The 17508-nt window shown below is 41.4% G+C and overlaps 1 protein-coding gene across 11 annotated transcripts in view; it reads right to left on the bottom strand.

The window, feature by feature from the left end:
* MELK (maternal embryonic leucine zipper kinase) overlaps window positions 1-17508 on the bottom strand; it is a 122354-nt gene that overhangs the window by 81618 nt on the left and 23228 nt on the right. For 4 of the 11 annotated variants that reach the window (XM_012000586.1, XM_012000582.1, XM_012000583.1 and 1 more), the window contains 4 exons: window positions 12643-12786; window positions 10363-10431; window positions 8008-8100; window positions 1526-1624 (listed from right to left, as the gene is read on the bottom strand). In XM_012000586.1, coding sequence (XP_011855976.1) covers window positions 1526-1624; window positions 8008-8100; window positions 10363-10431; window positions 12643-12786 — 405 coding nt within the window. The remainder of the gene's footprint in view (window positions 1-1525; window positions 1625-8007; window positions 8101-10362; window positions 10432-12642; window positions 12787-17508) is intronic. The other 7 variants (XM_012000589.1, XM_012000584.1, XM_012000590.1 and 4 more) reach the window with 3 other exon arrangements.

Here is a 17508-nt window from a genome sequence, read left to right on the forward strand (position 1 = left end):
AGAATGTTTTCATCATCCCAAAAAGAAAATGCATACTCACAGGCAGTCACTCTCCACCCCCAACCTCAAGCAACAACTAATCTACTCTCTGTCTCTGATATATAGGATTTTAACAAAGCTTACAGTAGGTGATCTCAATTGTGGTTTTATTATACCCTGAAGTCAAAATTTTATCTTCCAAAAAAAGAAAAGAAGAGATTCTTATTTTATAAGTCAAAAGGAAAATGTGATTTGACACAGCATTCTGTTTTTGTTTTGTTAAGCTTTTCATTGAGGAAGTATATACATAGAAGTTTGTATATTGGGCCGGACGCGTTGGCTCACGCCTCAGCACTTTGGGAGGCTGAGGCGGGCAGATCACCAGAGGTCGGGAGTTCGAGACCAGCCTGACCAACATGGAGAAACCCCGTCTCTACTAAAAACACAAAAAATTAGCCAGACATGGTGGCACATGTCTGTAATCCCAGCTACTAAGGAGGCTGAGGCAGGAGAATCGCTTGAACCTGGAAGGCTGAGGTTGCAGTGAGCCGAGATAGAGCCATTGCATTCTAGCCTGGGCAACAAGAGTGAAACACCGTCTCCAAAAAAAAAAAAGAAAAAGAAGAAGGTTATATAGGTTGTACATCATGAGAGTACACCTCAATGAGTTTTCAAAACCTGAATACTGTAGTCCCCTTTATCAGCAGGTAATACCTTCAAAGACCCCCATGGATGCCGGAAACCACGGATAGTACTGAGCCCTATATGTGCTATGTTTCTTTCTGTGTGTGTGTATATATATATATGTGTGTGTGTGTTTGATAAAGTTTAATTTATATATTAGGCAGAATAAGAGATTAACAATAACATAATAAAATAGAATAATTATAACAATATACAGTTAAAAATGTTATGTGAATGTGCCTCTTTTTTTTTTTGAGACAGAGTCTTGCTCTGTCACCCAGGCTGGTGTGCAGTGGCGCAATCTCGGGTCATTACAAGCTCCACTTCCCAGGTTCACGCCATTTTCCTGCCTCAGCCTCCCGAGTAGCTGGGACTGCAGGCACCCGCCACCACACCCGGCTAATTTTTTGTATTTTTAGTAGAAACGGGGCTTCACCACATTATTCAGGATGGTCTCGATCTCCTGACCTCGTGATCCACTAGCCTTGGCCTCCCAAAGTGCTGTGATTACAGGCGTGAGCCACCGCGCCCGGCCTGAATGTGCCTCTTTCTCTCAAAATATCTTTACTGTATTATATAAACTCACCAATTTTCAGACCGCAGTTGACCATGGGCAACTAAGATTGCAGAAAGCAAAACCGCTGACAAGGGGGAACTACTGTATACAAGTGTAGCCAACTCCCAGATTAAGAAACAGAACAGAAGCCTACTCCTTAACCATTCCCAAAGAATAACTATGATTTTTGACTTCTAACAGCAGAGAATAACTTTTTTGCCTGTTTTTGTACATTTATGAATGGAAGCATATACTATGCAGAATAGAAAAGTTCTACATTGAAATTCTATGCCTTGTAATACTCACCATAATCTTCTTGTATAAAGCCATTACGTTATCATCATCAAATGGTAGAAATCCACACATAAGAACATATAACAGTATGCCCATACTCCAAACATCTGCCTGAGAGAAAGAGGGAAAAAGGAAAATCACTGAAACAAAAATTCAAACATATTTCAGAACGGCAGGACTCTTGATACAATCACAGAATTGTCACAAAGCTAAAAGAGAGCTCAGAGATCAACAACTTCAACCTGCTCATTCTATAGTCAGAGAACCTGAAGCTAAGGAGGCTTCTCTAAGGTCACCCAGTCAATTGGAGGCCACCCAGGAAGGCCTCCTGACTTCCAATTCAATGCACTCTCCTCCAGCTGGACTCTAACACTTAACAGAAAATAATTTCCAGTAGGCTGGGCTGTATTAGACATGATAAGAAGATGAGACAATTCTACAGTGCTACTGAAGGTTTAGGTTACACATGAAGTTTATGTAAACAGGCATGAGGATGTCTTAAAATGTATTAATAATCAGCAAGTATGACTAAGCTATACTATAAAATTCTATGTAGAGAACTTTAATAAAGTTCAATGATTGACTTTTCAAATGTAGAGGCAGCCGGGCATGGTAGCTCATGCCTGTAATCCCAGCACTTTGGGAGGCCGAGGTGGGCGGATCACCTGAGGTCAGGAGTTCGAGACTAGCCTGGCCAACATAGTGAAACCCCATCTCTACCAAAACTACAAAAATTAGCCAGGCATGGCGGCGCATGCCCACAGTCCCAGCTACTTGGGAGGCTGAGGAAGGAGAATCACTTGAACCCAAGAGATGGAGGTTGCAGTGAGCCGAGATCACGCCACTGTACTCCAGCCTGGGACACAGAGTGAAACTCCATCTAAAAACAAACAAACAAAAAAATATATATATGTATTTATATGTATATATATGGAGAGAGAGACTAGAAATTAGCCTACCAGCACAAATAGTCCTACAAATCTCAAAATCCCAGGAAAGAGCTTAACCTTTATATGTGATATCCATGTGTCCCATGAGTCCTAAGCAGTAACTATTTATTTAAGCAGTATTTGGCCTTAGTAATGATGCCACCATTAGCCGAGGAGAAGTCACAGCTCTTACTCTCATTTGAGCCTTAGGAAAATGTTTTTCTTTTGGAGAGAGGGTCTCACTCTGTTGCCTAGGCTGGAGTGCAGTGGCACAATCTCAGCTCACTACAACATTTGCCTCCCAGGCTTAGGAAAGTTTAAGAGGAAAAAAAGAAAAAGAGGAAAGAAGGAAAGGAGGGAAGAAAACAAAGAAAGAAAAGAAACAAAGAGAAAACAGAGTTAAAATAAGTTGAGCAGCATCACGTATCTGGGTAGTACTTATACTAGATAAGCCAAATCTAACCCCTAGTCCTGTTTACCAAATCATATCAGATTATTAGGACTCTACTACGATGTCTCAAGTGAACAATCTGCTTTGAAGCAAACACCTGATTACTCTTCCAAGTTGCAGGAGGTCAGAAATTGACCATTTATGCCTCAGAGATGTCAAATATTTAATCTATAAATTGAGACATGATGGCATGACACTCATTCATGGTATTAAATTCAAAGCAGATCAGGTGCAGTGGCTGACGCCTATAATCCCAGCACTTTGGGAGGCCGAAACGGGCCTCCTCCCACCTGAGGTCAGGAGTTCAAGGCCAGCCTGGTCAACATGGTAAAACCTTGTCTCTACTAAAAATACAAAATTTGGTCGGGTGTGGTAGTGGGCACCTGTAATACTGGCTACACGGGAGGCTGAGGCAGGAGAGTCGCTTGAATCCGGGAGGTAGAGGTTGAAGTGAGCTGAGATTACACTATGGCACTCCAGCCTGGGCGACAGAGCGAGACTCCGTCTCAAAAAAAAAATCAAACCAAAGAGGTTGCACAGGAAACAGTGAGCTACATGGCCTCATCAAATACCACAAGAGGGGCCAGGTACGGTGGCTCATGCCTGTAATCCCGACACTTTGGGAGGCGAGGTAGGCGGATCACTTGAGGTAGGAGTTCAAGACCAGCCGGGCCAACATGGCGAAACCCTGTCTCTACTAAAAAGACAAAAAAAATTAGCCGGGTGTGGTAGTGCATGTCTGTAATTCCAGCTACTCAGGAGGCTGAGGCAGGAGAATCACTGAACCCAAAAGGCGGAGGTTGCAGTGAGCCAAGATCACGCCACTGCACTCCAGCCTGGGCAACAGAGTGAGAGTCTGTCTCCAAAAAAAAAAAGGGTCGGGCATGGTGGCTCACACCTATAATCCCAGCACTTTGCAGTGAGCCGAGATCACACCATTGCACTCCAGACTGGGGGATAAGGGCGAGACTTTGTCTCAAATAAATAAATAAATAAATAAGGCTGGGCACGGTGGCTCATGCCCGTAATTCCAACACTTTGGGAAGCCGAGGCGGATGGATCACTTCAGGTCGGGCATTCGAGACCAGCCTGACCAACATGGAAAAACCCCCATCTCTAATAAAAATACAAAATTTGCCAGGAGGGGTGGTACATGCCTGTTAATTCCAGCAACTCGGGAGGCTGAGGCAAGAGAATCGCTTGAACCCGGGAGGCGGAGGTTGCAGTGAGCCAAGATCACACCATTGCACTCCAGCCTGGGCAACAAGAGCGAAACTCCGTCTCAAAAAACAAACAAACAAACAAACAAAAAGTCAACAGAAAGATTATGTTTAGGGTTAAACTTAAAGAGGAATAAAATTATAATAACATCCTCATAGTGCTACCAACACTTATTAAAGAAAGCAGAAAAAGTATTTTTCAGTTAACTCAAAGCACTTTTACTTCACTGTTTTGAATTGAATATGAGAATAAATTAACTAAAATAATAACTAAAGCAAATGCAAGTAAATCCAAAAACTACCAGTTGACATGAAAAATAACTGGCTCCCAGCACTTTGGGAAGCCAAGGCAGGAGGATCACTTGAGCCCAGGAGTTCAAGACCAGCCCCAGAAACACAGAAAGACCCTATCTCTGCAAAGAAATAAAAAACATTAGCCAGGTGTGGTAGTGCACACCTGTAGTCCTAGCTACTTGGGAGGCTGAGGTGGGAGGACTGCTTGAGTCTAGGAGGTAATGGCTACCGTGAGCCATAGTCATGCCACTGCACTCCAGCCTGGGAGACAGAGTGAGATTCTGTCTCAAAAAAAAGAGATAATAAAATAATTGGGAGGAAGAGAGAACTGAAACCATTTCCCATGAAAAATTACTGAAGAAATTAGAGATATTTACAATGGAACATGTCCTTAAAGCACAATCAGGACCGTGAACATCAGAATCAACTATTTTATTAGTATTTTAAATTAAGATTCTTAAAGCCCCATCTTAGAAAATGAAACCAAAATCTCTGAGGGAGTTACCAGCCTGAGCTCTGCATCATTTAGTAAGTACCTCAAATGACTCCTCAGTCCACTATCCTTTAGACACTCTGAGAAGGACAGGAAGTTGAACAAACATGGACAAGAAAACAATTTAAAATTACATAGGAAAAACCCAGATACACTCAAATCCGCAGATTTTCATCACCTCTAAGAATCTTGTGAGATCAAGCATACAATTATCACTCCTTTTGGGAAACTAAATGGAGTAGTGGAAACAGTACCTCACTCTATTCAAATCTCACTCCAGCCTGGTCAACAAGAGCGAAACTCTGTCTCAAAAAAAAAAGTCTGTAGAGCTTAAGTGAAAATTATTAAATGTATCTAGCATGTGAAACTCTTTTTTTTTTTTTTTTTTTTTTTTTTCATTTTTTTTTTTTTTTTTTTTTTTTTTTGAGACAGAGTCTTGCTCTGTCACCCAGGCTGGAGTGCAATCATACAATCTCTGCTCACTGCAACCTCTGCCTCCCAGGTTCAAGCGATTCTTCTGCCTCAGCCTCCGAGCAGCTGGGATTACAGGTGCACATCACCATGCCTGGCTTATTTTTGTATTTTTAAGAGAGACAGGGATTCACCATGTTGACCAGGCTGGTCTCGAACTCCTGACCTCATGATCCACCCACCTCAGTCTCCCAAAGTGCTGGGATTACAGGCATGAGCCACCACGCCCAGCCCACATGAAACTCTTGTACACTGTTGGTGGAAATGTAAGATGGTGCACTCACTATGGAAAACAGTATGGAGATTCCATAAAATATTAAAAATAGAATTACAATATGATCCAGCAACTCCACTTCTGAATATATACCCAAAGAATTGAAAGCAGGATCTCAAAGAGATATTTGTACACTCATATTCCTATCAACATTATTCACAAGAGCCAAAAGGTAGAAGCAATCTAAGTATCTACCAGTGGATGAATGAATAAACAAAATGTGGTATATACATATAATGGAATATTATTCAGCCTTACAAAGAAAGGAATTGTTACACATGCTACATGAATGAACCTGAGGACATTATGCTAAGTAAAATAAGCCAGTGACAAAGAGACAAATATTGTATGATTCCATTTATATGAGGTTCCTAGATTAGTCAAATTCATAGAGTCAGAAAGCAGAAGGGTAGGGGAATAGGGTAGGCAGAAATGAAGAATTGTTTAACAGGTATAGAGTTTCAGTTTTGCAAAATTAAAAGACCTCTGGAGATTGGTTGCACAACAATGTGATTATATTTCAGTACTACTGAACTACACATTTTAAAAACAGTTAAGATGGTAAATTTTATGTTATGTGTATTTTACCACAATTAAAAATAAAAAGTATCCAGCATGATTCCAGGACCATGATAAACATTCAGAAAACATTTGGTCCCTTTCCTATAATGCACTAAGAAGCTACAACATCATTTCTGTGGTATTTCTGCCAAAAATACATAACCTGAATCTAATCATAAGGAAACATCAAATAAATTCAAATTAATGTACATTCTACTATAAATAACTGGCCTCCTCAAAAATGTTGAGATCAAGAAAAATAAAGCCTAAGGAAGTCTTCCAGATTAAAAGGGACTAAAGAGACACAATAACTAAATGCAATAACTAAATGTATCCTGCACCAAATACTAGACTGGGGGGACAATAAAACCATAAAGGACATTATTGGCACAATTAATATCATTTGAATATGAATTATGAATTAAATAAATGGTATCAATGTTAAATTTTGACACTAAAGTGTGGTTATAAAAGGAAAGGTCTTTACTTTCAGGAAAAATATATAAAGAAATATTGAGTGATAAAGAGATATGATGTTTCTAGCTAACTCAAATGATTCAAAACAAATGCATATATATAAACACAGAGAATGATAAAGCAAATAAGGAAAAATGTAAAAGACTGTGAATTTGAGTAAAAGATATACTATTCTATTTTTGCACTATCCTGTAAGTTAGAGATTATATCAAAGTAAAAAGTCACCAAAAACAGTTCCCATCTTCTCGTGTTAGGAAGTAACTTGGTATTCCCAAAGTTCCTTACACTAGTTCCAAAAGATGTTCTCCATCAAAAGTGGATCCCATAGGCAAATAAGATCAGGACCAGCTGCTATCTGTGATGTTCCTTTCCTGAAGGATCACACTGCACAAGAGTACATTAAATATTTGGAGGCCGGGCACAATTGTTCATGCCTATAATTGGGAGGCCGAGGTGGGTAAATCATTTGAGGTCAGGAGTTTGAGACCAGCCTGACCAACATGGTGAAACCCGTCTCTACTAAAAACACAAAAATTAGCCGAACGTGGTGGCAGGTGCCTGTCATCCCAGCTACTTGGGAGGTTGAGGCAGGAGAATCGTTTGAACCCAGGAGGCGGAGGTTGCAATGAGCCAAGATTGCGCCACTGCACTCCAGCCTGGGTGACAGAGTGAGACTCCATCTCGAAAAAACAAAACAAAACAAAACAAAAAAAGATTTGGACATGTCCTAAAATAAGAAACCCGTTTAACCGAGCAGTTCCTGAGCTTTTCACAACTACAGTGTTTTTTTAAATCTTATGACACTAACATCAGCAAAACTAGTACTCCAGAGAATGGGAGGAGCTGCTAATTTGATAATTTGAGATACAGCAAATATAAATCAGGCAAAGTCCAGTTTTTCTCAGCCTGGACTCCTACACAGGGCTGCTGGCCTTGGAGAATCAGCTATGAATAGACAAAGCACAGGTTTTCTCTGTGCTAACCAGCATCTCTGAAAACTGAGCCTGGAACCTCGGTCTTTTGTTCTATCCAGCTAGACTAACCAGTCCAAACTATGGCACTATTTAATTCAAAAGCAACCACAACAAGGACACCAGAAATATCCCTGCTTCATAAGTATATTATGTGTTACGATATTTATTGCAAGTTATTAATTTCATTTATAAGTATATATATCTCACTCACCAAATAGACTGAACTCTTTGATTAACAAGATTATTTCTTACTTCATCATTATACCCCCAATGCACAGTGCCTGACTCACTATAGGTCACCAATATAAATGCCTGTTGATTATATAATGAATTAATCAATGAATAATTACCTCTGATCCAAGATATGATTTGCCTTGTATTAATTCAGGTGCTGCATAAGCCAGACTCCCACAGCATGTCTGCAGATGGTAATCCTTGTTACCCTGTCAATAAGATAAAAATGAAACACTTATTAATTACAGCCCTTAAGAGAATTAAACCTTGATAAACATCCTTTTCTTTTTTGAGACTGAGTCTCACTCTGTCACCCAGGCTGGAGTGCAATGGTGCAATCTCAGCTCACTGCAACTTCTGCCTCCTGGGTTCAAGTGATTCTCCTGCCTCAGCCTCCAGAGTAGCTGGGATTACAGGCACGCAGTTTGCCACCATGCCCAACTAATTTTTGTATTTTTGGTATAGATGGGGTTTCGCCATGTTGGCCAGGCTACTCTCAAACTCCAGACCTCAGATGATCCACCCACCTCAGCCTCCCAAAGTGCTGGGATTACAGGCATGAGCCACCGTGCCTGGCCAATAAAAATTATCGGCCATTTTTATTGTATGCCAATTTTTATGGCACACAACATATAACATAAAATTTACCATCTTAACCTTTTTAAAATGTATAGTTTAGTAGTACTGAAATATAATCACATTGTTGTGCAACCGATCTCCAGAGCTCTTTTAATTTTGCAAAACTGAAACTCTATACCTGTGCATTTTATGAGCACAAGCAAAGAGAAGCTAGATGAAAAACTACCCCACATTATAAAGGATTTCTGTAGCCAACGCAATACTCTGTATACATGTGTGCATGCACGTGTGGTCTCTGCTTCTCTGGATTCCCAACACCACTACAACCTGGCATGAACAAATCCTTTTCCCTTAGCTCAGTCAAATCAGGTTCATACTTCCCTAAATATCCACATACATAAATAAGCCTGGCATATATCCAAGCATCCAAGTCTTTCCATCCCCAAGTATCCCAGGGGGGAAAATTTATTTACTGGACCTTATCTCCAGTATCAAATCTTTACAAATACAGAAGAGCTCTATTTTTTTAGAGGGAAAAAAGCAGTATGTTACATAGAACAGTGCCTTCAAAGTCTGTTTTCTAGATGCAGTTATAAGACAAATCACTCCCTTAGCTTCCAGATCTGTTAAAATGAGTAATCTGCTCATCCTCCTCTGCCCTCCCACAGAATATCAAGACATAATGAAAACAAAGCTACAGTCCAACAGCTGCATAGAGTTCTTACAGCTGGCAAAGGATTTGTGAATTGTGAGATGTCATTTACAACTGAAACAACATGCCCAGGAGCGCGCTCCTCGGAAGAAGGCTGAGGCAATCCTCTCCCAGGCAACCCCGCTTTCCTTAGATGTGTCTATGTGGGTAATCTGTGGCAGCCATAAATGAAGGCACACAGGGTCTGTCACAAGCCTTCTCCACTGCCTCCCATGGAGAACGACTTAAACCAGTTTACCTGTTCAAAGTATGTTTTATCTTTATATGTCTGTCAATCAAAAAAAAACCTGCCTTCTAGCATTTGGTTCCCAGAAAAAAGGTCCCACTGATAGTTTCTGAAGAGCCAAGGGAATCAGAGAAGAATCAGAAAGAGTCATTCTGCCAAAGGGGTAAAATCTGCTTCCCTTTGCACCTAGCTAATTCTGATCGGGACAGGAAACAGTAATGGGACTACAAAAGCCTGAGACAAGTCTGCAATTTCAACATTCTTAATGAGTGCAGACAGCTCATTTTTGAGATTGTGAGTACCATGATTAGAGAACTCCAGAGGAAGCCCTCCAACAGGCAACCACACAGGAGATCTGCTGCAGACAGGACAGCGAGAAAGTTCAAAGTCACCTCAAAGAGAAGTTATGCTGGAGAACACCAAAACGTAACCATGGAATGCAAATTAAGGAAATATATAACAGTTATAAATTTAGAAGTGCACATGGGATTTTTCCTTCTTTTAAAAGGAAAGGGGATTGTTTCTCAAAATGTAACTAATTGTTAGCTATAGAACCATTTGGATAATAGATTTGCACTAAATTCTCAACTTTCATCTAAACAAACAAAGGCATCATCTAGTGGCAATATACTCAAACTGCAAGCACATTGTCAAGTCAGCATTCTTGCTATAATAGCCTCAAGTCACCTCTGCACTGCAAATTCTCACAGCATACTCATGGAGTCTTCAGCAGGACCAATCCTAGAACTAGGGCAGTGACTCTCAATCTTGATTGCATGTTATGATCATCTAGAGAACTTACAAAAACTACCGATACCAGGGAGGAAATTTAACATTCTTCTCAATGGATGCAACCAAGCTCAATAAAGACTAAGTGGAAGTCAGGACGAAATCACACACTAAGAAACAAATGCATTTACAAAGAACATAGATGCATCTTATTTCTGCACTTACCTTGGGCTTTGCACAGAGACCAAAATCAATCAGCTTTAATTTATGATATTCATCAAACAGCAAATTTTCCTGGGAAAACAAAGATATTTTGATAACTGTATACTGACTTCCTTATATCAAATCCCACCTCTAGCCATTTCTAAAAATGATTTAAGGCCGAGTGTGGCAGCTCATGCCTGTAATCCCCCAGCACTCTGAAGGCAGAGAGGAGAGCATTATTTGAGCCCAGGTTTTCAAGATCAGCCTGGGCAACACGGCAAGACCTGGTCTCATTTTTTAAAAATAAATTAATTAAAATGAGTAAAAATGATCTAAGGTTGTTTCTGTTAAAAAATCTGGATACTACAAACTGAAAATGACTAGAAACTAATGAAATGACAAGAAGTATATAAGGGAAAAGAAGGACCAGGCACGGTGGCTCACGCCTATAATCCCAGCACTTTGGGAAGCTGAGGCGGGCACATCACCTGAGGTCAGGAGTTCGAGACCAGCCTGACCAACATGGAGAAACCCCATCTCTACTAAAAGTACAAAATTAGCCAGGCATGGTGGTGCATGCCTGTAATCCCAGCTACTTGGGAGGCTGAGACAGGAGAATAGTGTGAACCTGGGAGGCAGACCTTGCAGTGAGCGGAGATCCCACCACTGCACTCTGGCCTGGGTGACAGAGTGAGACTCCGTCTTAAAAAAAAAAAAAAAAAAGGGAGGGAAAAGAGGAGGAATATTGATCACTCTATCACTTCCCCACAAGACTCACTAGTATAAACCATTTTCTCCTGTTTTCTACTTGGTGTTCTGAGGGTCAACTACAAGCAAACACAATTTGTGCCAAAAGCAAATTTAAACCAAAAGAGTGAGTTCAAATCAACGAGTTCAGTATAAACAGGCGGAAAAAGAGTTTCCAGCCAGGTGCCCTGGCTCATGCCTGTAATTCCAGCACTTTGGGAGGCTGAGGCAGGCACATCACTTGAATCACTTGAAGTCAGGAGTTTGAGACTAGCCTGGCCAACATGGCAAAACCCCGGACCTACTAAAAATACAAAAATTAGCCAAGAGTGGTGGCAGGCACCTGTAATTCCAGCTACTCAGGAGGCTAAGGCAGGAGGATCACTTGAACCTGGGAGGCAGAGGTTGCAGTGAGCCAAGATTGCGCCACTGCACTCCAGCCTGGATAACAGAGCAAGACTCAGCCTCAAAAAATTAAAAATAAAAATAAATAAATAAACGCATACATACATAAAATAAAGATACAAAAAATTAGCTGGGCATGGTGGCATACGCCTGTAGTCCCAGTTACTTGGAAGGCTAAGGCGGGAGAATCACTTGAGCCCAGGAGGTTGAGGCTACAGTGACCCTTGATCATGCCACTGCACTCCAGCCTGGGTGACAGAGTGAGATCTTGTTTTAAAAAAAAAAAAAAAAAGACATTTATAAAGTCACACACAATTGACAGATACACAGAATGCTCATAAATGCATCCAAAAAGCCTACCAAGGGCAGGAGTAGTGGTTCACACCTGTAATCTCAGCACTTTGGGAGGCCAGGGCAAAAGGATAGCTTGAGCTCAGGAGTTCGAAACCAGCCTGGGCAACATGGTGAAACCCTGTCTCTACAAATAACTAAAAAATTAGTCAGGCATGGTTGTGTGCACCTGTACTCCCAGCTACTTAAGAGGCTGAGGTGTGTGGATCACTTGAGCCCTGGAGGTCAATGCTGCAGTGAACCAAAATTGCACTACTGTACTCTTGTCTGAACAACAGAAAAAATAAAAATAAAAGTAACACCTCCCAGAAGTCAAAAGTAAGAGGAAGAAAGGCTGGGTATAGTGGTTCACGCCTGCAATCCCAGCACTTTGGAAGGCCAATGCAGGTGGATCACCTGAGCTCAGGAGTTCAAGACCAGCCTGGCCAACATGGTGAAACCCCATCTCTACTAAAAATACAAAAATTAGTTGGGCATGGTGGCCTATGCCTGTAATCTCAACTACTCGGAAGGCTGAGGCAGGAGAACTGCTTGAATCCAGGAGGTGGAGGTCGCAGTGAGCTGAGATCACACCACTGCACTCTAGCCTGGGCGACACAGTGAGACACCACCTCTAAAAAAAAAAAAAAAAAAAATAGTAAGAGGAAAAAAGAAATGTGATGTTATGACTGGAGCAACAACAACAAAAAATAGCAAACCTAAGATAGATTCCTAAACAGATCATTTGGAAACCTAAAAATAACAGGTAAATGATGCTGAACTCTCAGGTGAGCATCTAACTATGATGCAGTCACTTACTGGCTTGAGGTCCCTGTGAGCATAGCCCTGGCTGTGCACGTAAGCGACAGCAGATACTATCTGACGGAAGACAACCCGGGTCTCCTCTTCTGACAGGCGATCCTGGGAAATTATGTAGTCAAACAGCTCTCCTCCAGGGCAGTACTTCAACAGCAATGGAATCACAGATATTGTTACAACGTACAAAAATCACTTCACAGAAATTTAAAATCAAAAAGTACACTTAACTCAGATATTATTAATTTGACTTTATAGGGAATAGAACCGAGTAAGGCATATTCAAAAGTACACTCTCAGGATCAAACAAGTCAATAATGACTCCAGGAATGAGAACAATAACTCTTTCCTCGAACAGTTTTATCACCAGTAAGTAGAAGTAAAACCAACTACCACTGTGATTTTAAAAAGCTCACCCAGGGTTTTATATTTTTATAGCAAAGTATTAAAACCCATTCTCATCTTAATGCACTCTCATTTAGTGTAATTACCTGAAATTTTAAAACCCAGCAGTAATTATTGTTTCTCTATCCCAAAGACCAGTGGTTTTCAATCTGTACCAGAAGGAGCCCAGGTCTACAGAGGTATCTCAGACGCTGCAGGACAGGTACCAGAGCACAAAGCTCAAGGCTTTCCATCCCTTTCCCAGGGCAGTTCCACTTTTCTGTGAGCTGGGTTTCCATTTTAGCAATATCAATTAAAATTACAAATGCATATAGACTTGACCTCACAGTTCCACATTTAGTTATTGCTCTTATAGATGTACTCACTCATATCAAAAAACAGTACTTTGGTCAGGCACGGTGGCTCACACCTGCAATCCCAGCACTTTGGGAAGCCGAGGTGGGTGGATCACTTGAGGTCAGGAGTTTGAGATCAGCCTGGCCAACATGGTGAAAACCCGTCTCTACTAAAAATACAAAAAATTAGCCAGGCGTGGTGGCGGGTGCCTGTAATCCCAGCTACTCAGGAGACTGAGGCAGGAGAATCGCTTGAACCTGGGAGGCAGAGATTGCAGTAAGCCAAGATTGTACCATTGCGCTCCAGCCTGGGTGACACAGTAAGACTTCGTCTCAAAAAACAAACACCATCACTAACAAAAAATGTACCTTAAAGATCATTTACTACAGCAGCAGTGTTTGTAAAAGCAAAAGACTAGAAACAACTGTCTTAGTCCATTTGGGCTGCTATAACAAAATACCTTACACCGAGTAATTTATAAACAAGATAAATGTATCGCTCACAGTTCTGGAGCCTGGGAAGTCTAACATCAAGGTGCCAGTAGATCCAGTGTCTAGTGAGGTTCTGTTGCTCACAGTTGGCATATGCTATGTATCCTCATGTGGTAGAAGGCAGCAAACGAGCTCCCTAAAGCCTCTTGTATAAGGGCACTAATCTCATTCATAAGAGCTCTGCCCTCATGACCTAATCACCTCCTTAAAGGGCCCCAGCTCTTAACACTGGGGATTAAGTTTCAACATACAAATCTGTGGGGAGCATTCAGACCTAAATGCTGATACTAGATAAACTATGACACGGCATGGAATTCTAGGTAGTAATTTAAAAAAAAAAAAAAAAAAAAAAAGGAAGCTCTTTACAAACTGCTATGAAACAATGTCCAGTACTAAGTTAATAAAAGACTACAGATTGATATAGTGGCTTGCAAAAGCATTATGCTGAGCAAAAGAAGCCTAACAATAAGCAAAAGAATACTGTATGAGTCATTTACATCACATTCTAGAACAGATTAAACTAATCTGCGGTGATAGAAATCAGATGAGTAGGCCGGGCGCGGTGGCTCAAGCCTGTAATCCCAGCACTTTGGGAGGCCGACACGGGTGGATCACGAGGTCAGGAGATCGAGACCATCCTGGCTAACACGGTGAAACCCCGTCTCTACTAAAAAATACAAAAAACTGGCTGGGCGAGGTGGCGGGCACCTGTAGTCCCAGCTACTCAGGAGGCTGAGGCAGGAGAATGGCGTGAATCTAGGAGGCGGAACTTGCAGTAAGCTGAGATCTGGCCACTGCACTCCAGCCTGGGCGACAGAGCGAGACTCCGTCTCAAAAAAAAAAAAAAAAAAATCAGATGAGTAGTTGCTGGTAAGGGCAGGGTGGCTATGGTTACAGGGAAAACTTCAAAAGGGCAGGAGAAAACTTTCTGAGGTGATAAGAGATGTTTTACACTTTGGGGTGGGAGGTACATGGGTATATACATTTGTCAAATTGCATACCTAATGTGCACATTTTATTATATCTAAATTACACCTCAATAGGAAATTTTTTTAATGTTATCCAATAAGTTTTACAAAAAGAAAACAGCCTACTTCATATTTCCAAAGAAATACAAAATAAAGAGAAATAAAAATGTCTGAAATATCTGAATGTGCTCAAATGGTCTCTAAGATCAATTGTTACATGGGAAAAAAACAAGGTGCAAAGTAATAATTTGTGACCATTTGTGTGACAGAAACCAATAAGCAACACACACACACACACACACACACACATAAAAAATACACATACGTATAAAATATCTGTAGGTATCTACAAGAGACACAAGAAAAATACATGAATGGCTCAGAGAAAAGAAAATGTGAAGGTCAGGAGCGGTGGCTCACTCCTGTAATCCCAAGCACTCTGGGAGGCTGAAGTGGGCAAATTGCCTGAGGTCAGAAGTTTGAGACCAGCCTGGCCAACATGGTGAAACTCCGTCTCTACCAAAAAATACAAAAATTAACCGGAGGTGGTGGCACATGCCTAGAATCCCAGTTACTCAGGAGGCTGGGGCAGGAAAATCACTTGAACCTGGGAGGTGGAGGTTGTAGTTAGCCAAGGTCACGCCATTGCACTCCAGCCTTCAAGACAGTGTGAGACTCCGTCTCAAAAAAAAAAAAAGAGAGAAAAAAGAAAAAGAAATGTGATGACTGGGGTGGAGCATGGTTGCTTACGCCTGTAATCCCAACATTTTGGGAGGCCAAGGAGGGAAGATCGCTTAAGGCCAGGAGTCCAAGACCAGCTGGGGCAACAGGCCAAGACCCGCATTTCTATAAATAATATAATAAAATTTAAAAATTAAAGAATATTGGATGACTGGGATGTAGGGGAAATAGAGGATTTTGTTTTTAATATATACTCCCTTGTACCTTTTTTTTTTTTGAGACAGGGTCTCACTCTATTACCAAGGCTGGAGTGCAGTGGTGCAGTCATAGCTCACTGTAGCCTATATCTCCCAGACTCCTCACCTGAGCCTCCCAAGTAGCTGAGACTACAGGTGTGCACCACTATATCCAGCCTTTTTTTTTTTTTTTTTTTTTAAGTAGAAACAAGGTCTCACTATGTTGCTCAAGCTGGTCCCAAACTCCTTAACTCAAGTGATCTTCCCACCTTGGCCTCCCAAAGTGCTGGGATTACAGGCACAAGACACTGCACCTAGCCACTCTCTTGTACCTTTAAATTTTCTCCTAGATTCATGGATGCTTGGGAGATTTTGTTTAACAATTTTTTTTCTTTTTTCAGACAGAGTCTCGCTCTGCCACCCAGGCTGGAGAGCAGTGGCACAATCTCAGCTCACTGCAAGCTCTGCCTCTCACGCTCAAGCAATCCTCCTACCTCAGCCTCCCAGGTAGCTGGGACTACAGGCATGCATCACCACAACTGGCTAAGTTTTTGTATTTTTTGTAGAAATGAAGTTTTCCCGTGTTGCCCAGGATAGTCTCGAACTCCTGGCCTCAAGTGATCCACCAGCCTTGGCCTCCCAAAGAGCTGGAGTTACAGGCATGAGCCCCTATGCCTGGCCCTAAGAATTTTATTTGAACAAAGGGATCAGCTAAAAATATAAAGAGGTTTTAAAATTACCATTGTGGACCATGTAGATAGATCTACAGTGTAGTAACGGCAGAAAATAGTTCTAGATCCAAAACATTCAACGTTGTAATTTTTTTGTTTTTATTTTTTAGAGACAGGGTTTTGCTCTGTCACCCAGGCTGGAGTACAGTGCCATTATCATGGCTCACTGCAGCCTCAAACTCCTGGACACAAGCAATTCTCCCGCCTCAGCCTCCTGAGGAGCTGGAATGACAGATGCGCACCACACGCCATCATACCCGGCTTTTCTTTTTTTTTTTGTACGTAGAGACAGGGTCTTGCTATGTTACTGAGGCTGGTTTTAAACCACTGGTTTCAAATGATCCTCCCACTTCAGCCTCCCAAAGTGCTGGGATTATAGGCATGAGAGGACCTGGCCAAAATTACGATTTTTAAAATATGCTTTTAAAACAGTACTAACCTGTGAAAATCATGTGCAAATTACATATTATTTGGCAGAGACTAACAAAAACTAAACAAGTTGAATAATACAAGTTCTAAAGATATCTTTCAAGACAAAAAGAGCAAGTTAAAACTTGAAATTGCTTGGTTTACATAACAGACACTGGAAGCTACCCAGTGCTGTGTGTTGAACTGTCACTGGATCAGCGTAAGCCTAATCCTTGGGTCCTTTTAAGAAGAGAGACATTTGGAAAGAGACAGAGCTACACAGAGAGGAAAACACCATTTGAAGACGGAGGCCAAGATGGGAGTGGTGCATCTATAAACCAAGGAGTGCCAAGGACTGCCAGCAACTACCAAAAACTAACAAAGAGGCAGTAAACAGATTCCCCCTCAGAACCTCCAGAAGGAACCAGCCTTGCCCACATTTAATTTCAGACTTCAAACCTCCAGAACTGTGAGACAATGAGTTTCTGTTGCTTTAAGCCACCAAGTCTGTAGTACTTTGTTCCAACAGTCCTAGGAAATTAATATACCATATAAAACTAGAATGAGGCCCGGCGCGGTGGCTCACGCCTGTAATCCCAGCACTCTGGGAGGC

The sequence above is a fragment of the Mandrillus leucophaeus genome, unplaced genomic scaffold (assembly GCF_000951045.1).
Source record: "Mandrillus leucophaeus isolate KB7577 unplaced genomic scaffold, Mleu.le_1.0 Scaffold632, whole genome shotgun sequence".
Lineage (NCBI taxonomy): Eukaryota > Metazoa > Chordata > Mammalia > Primates > Cercopithecidae > Mandrillus > Mandrillus leucophaeus.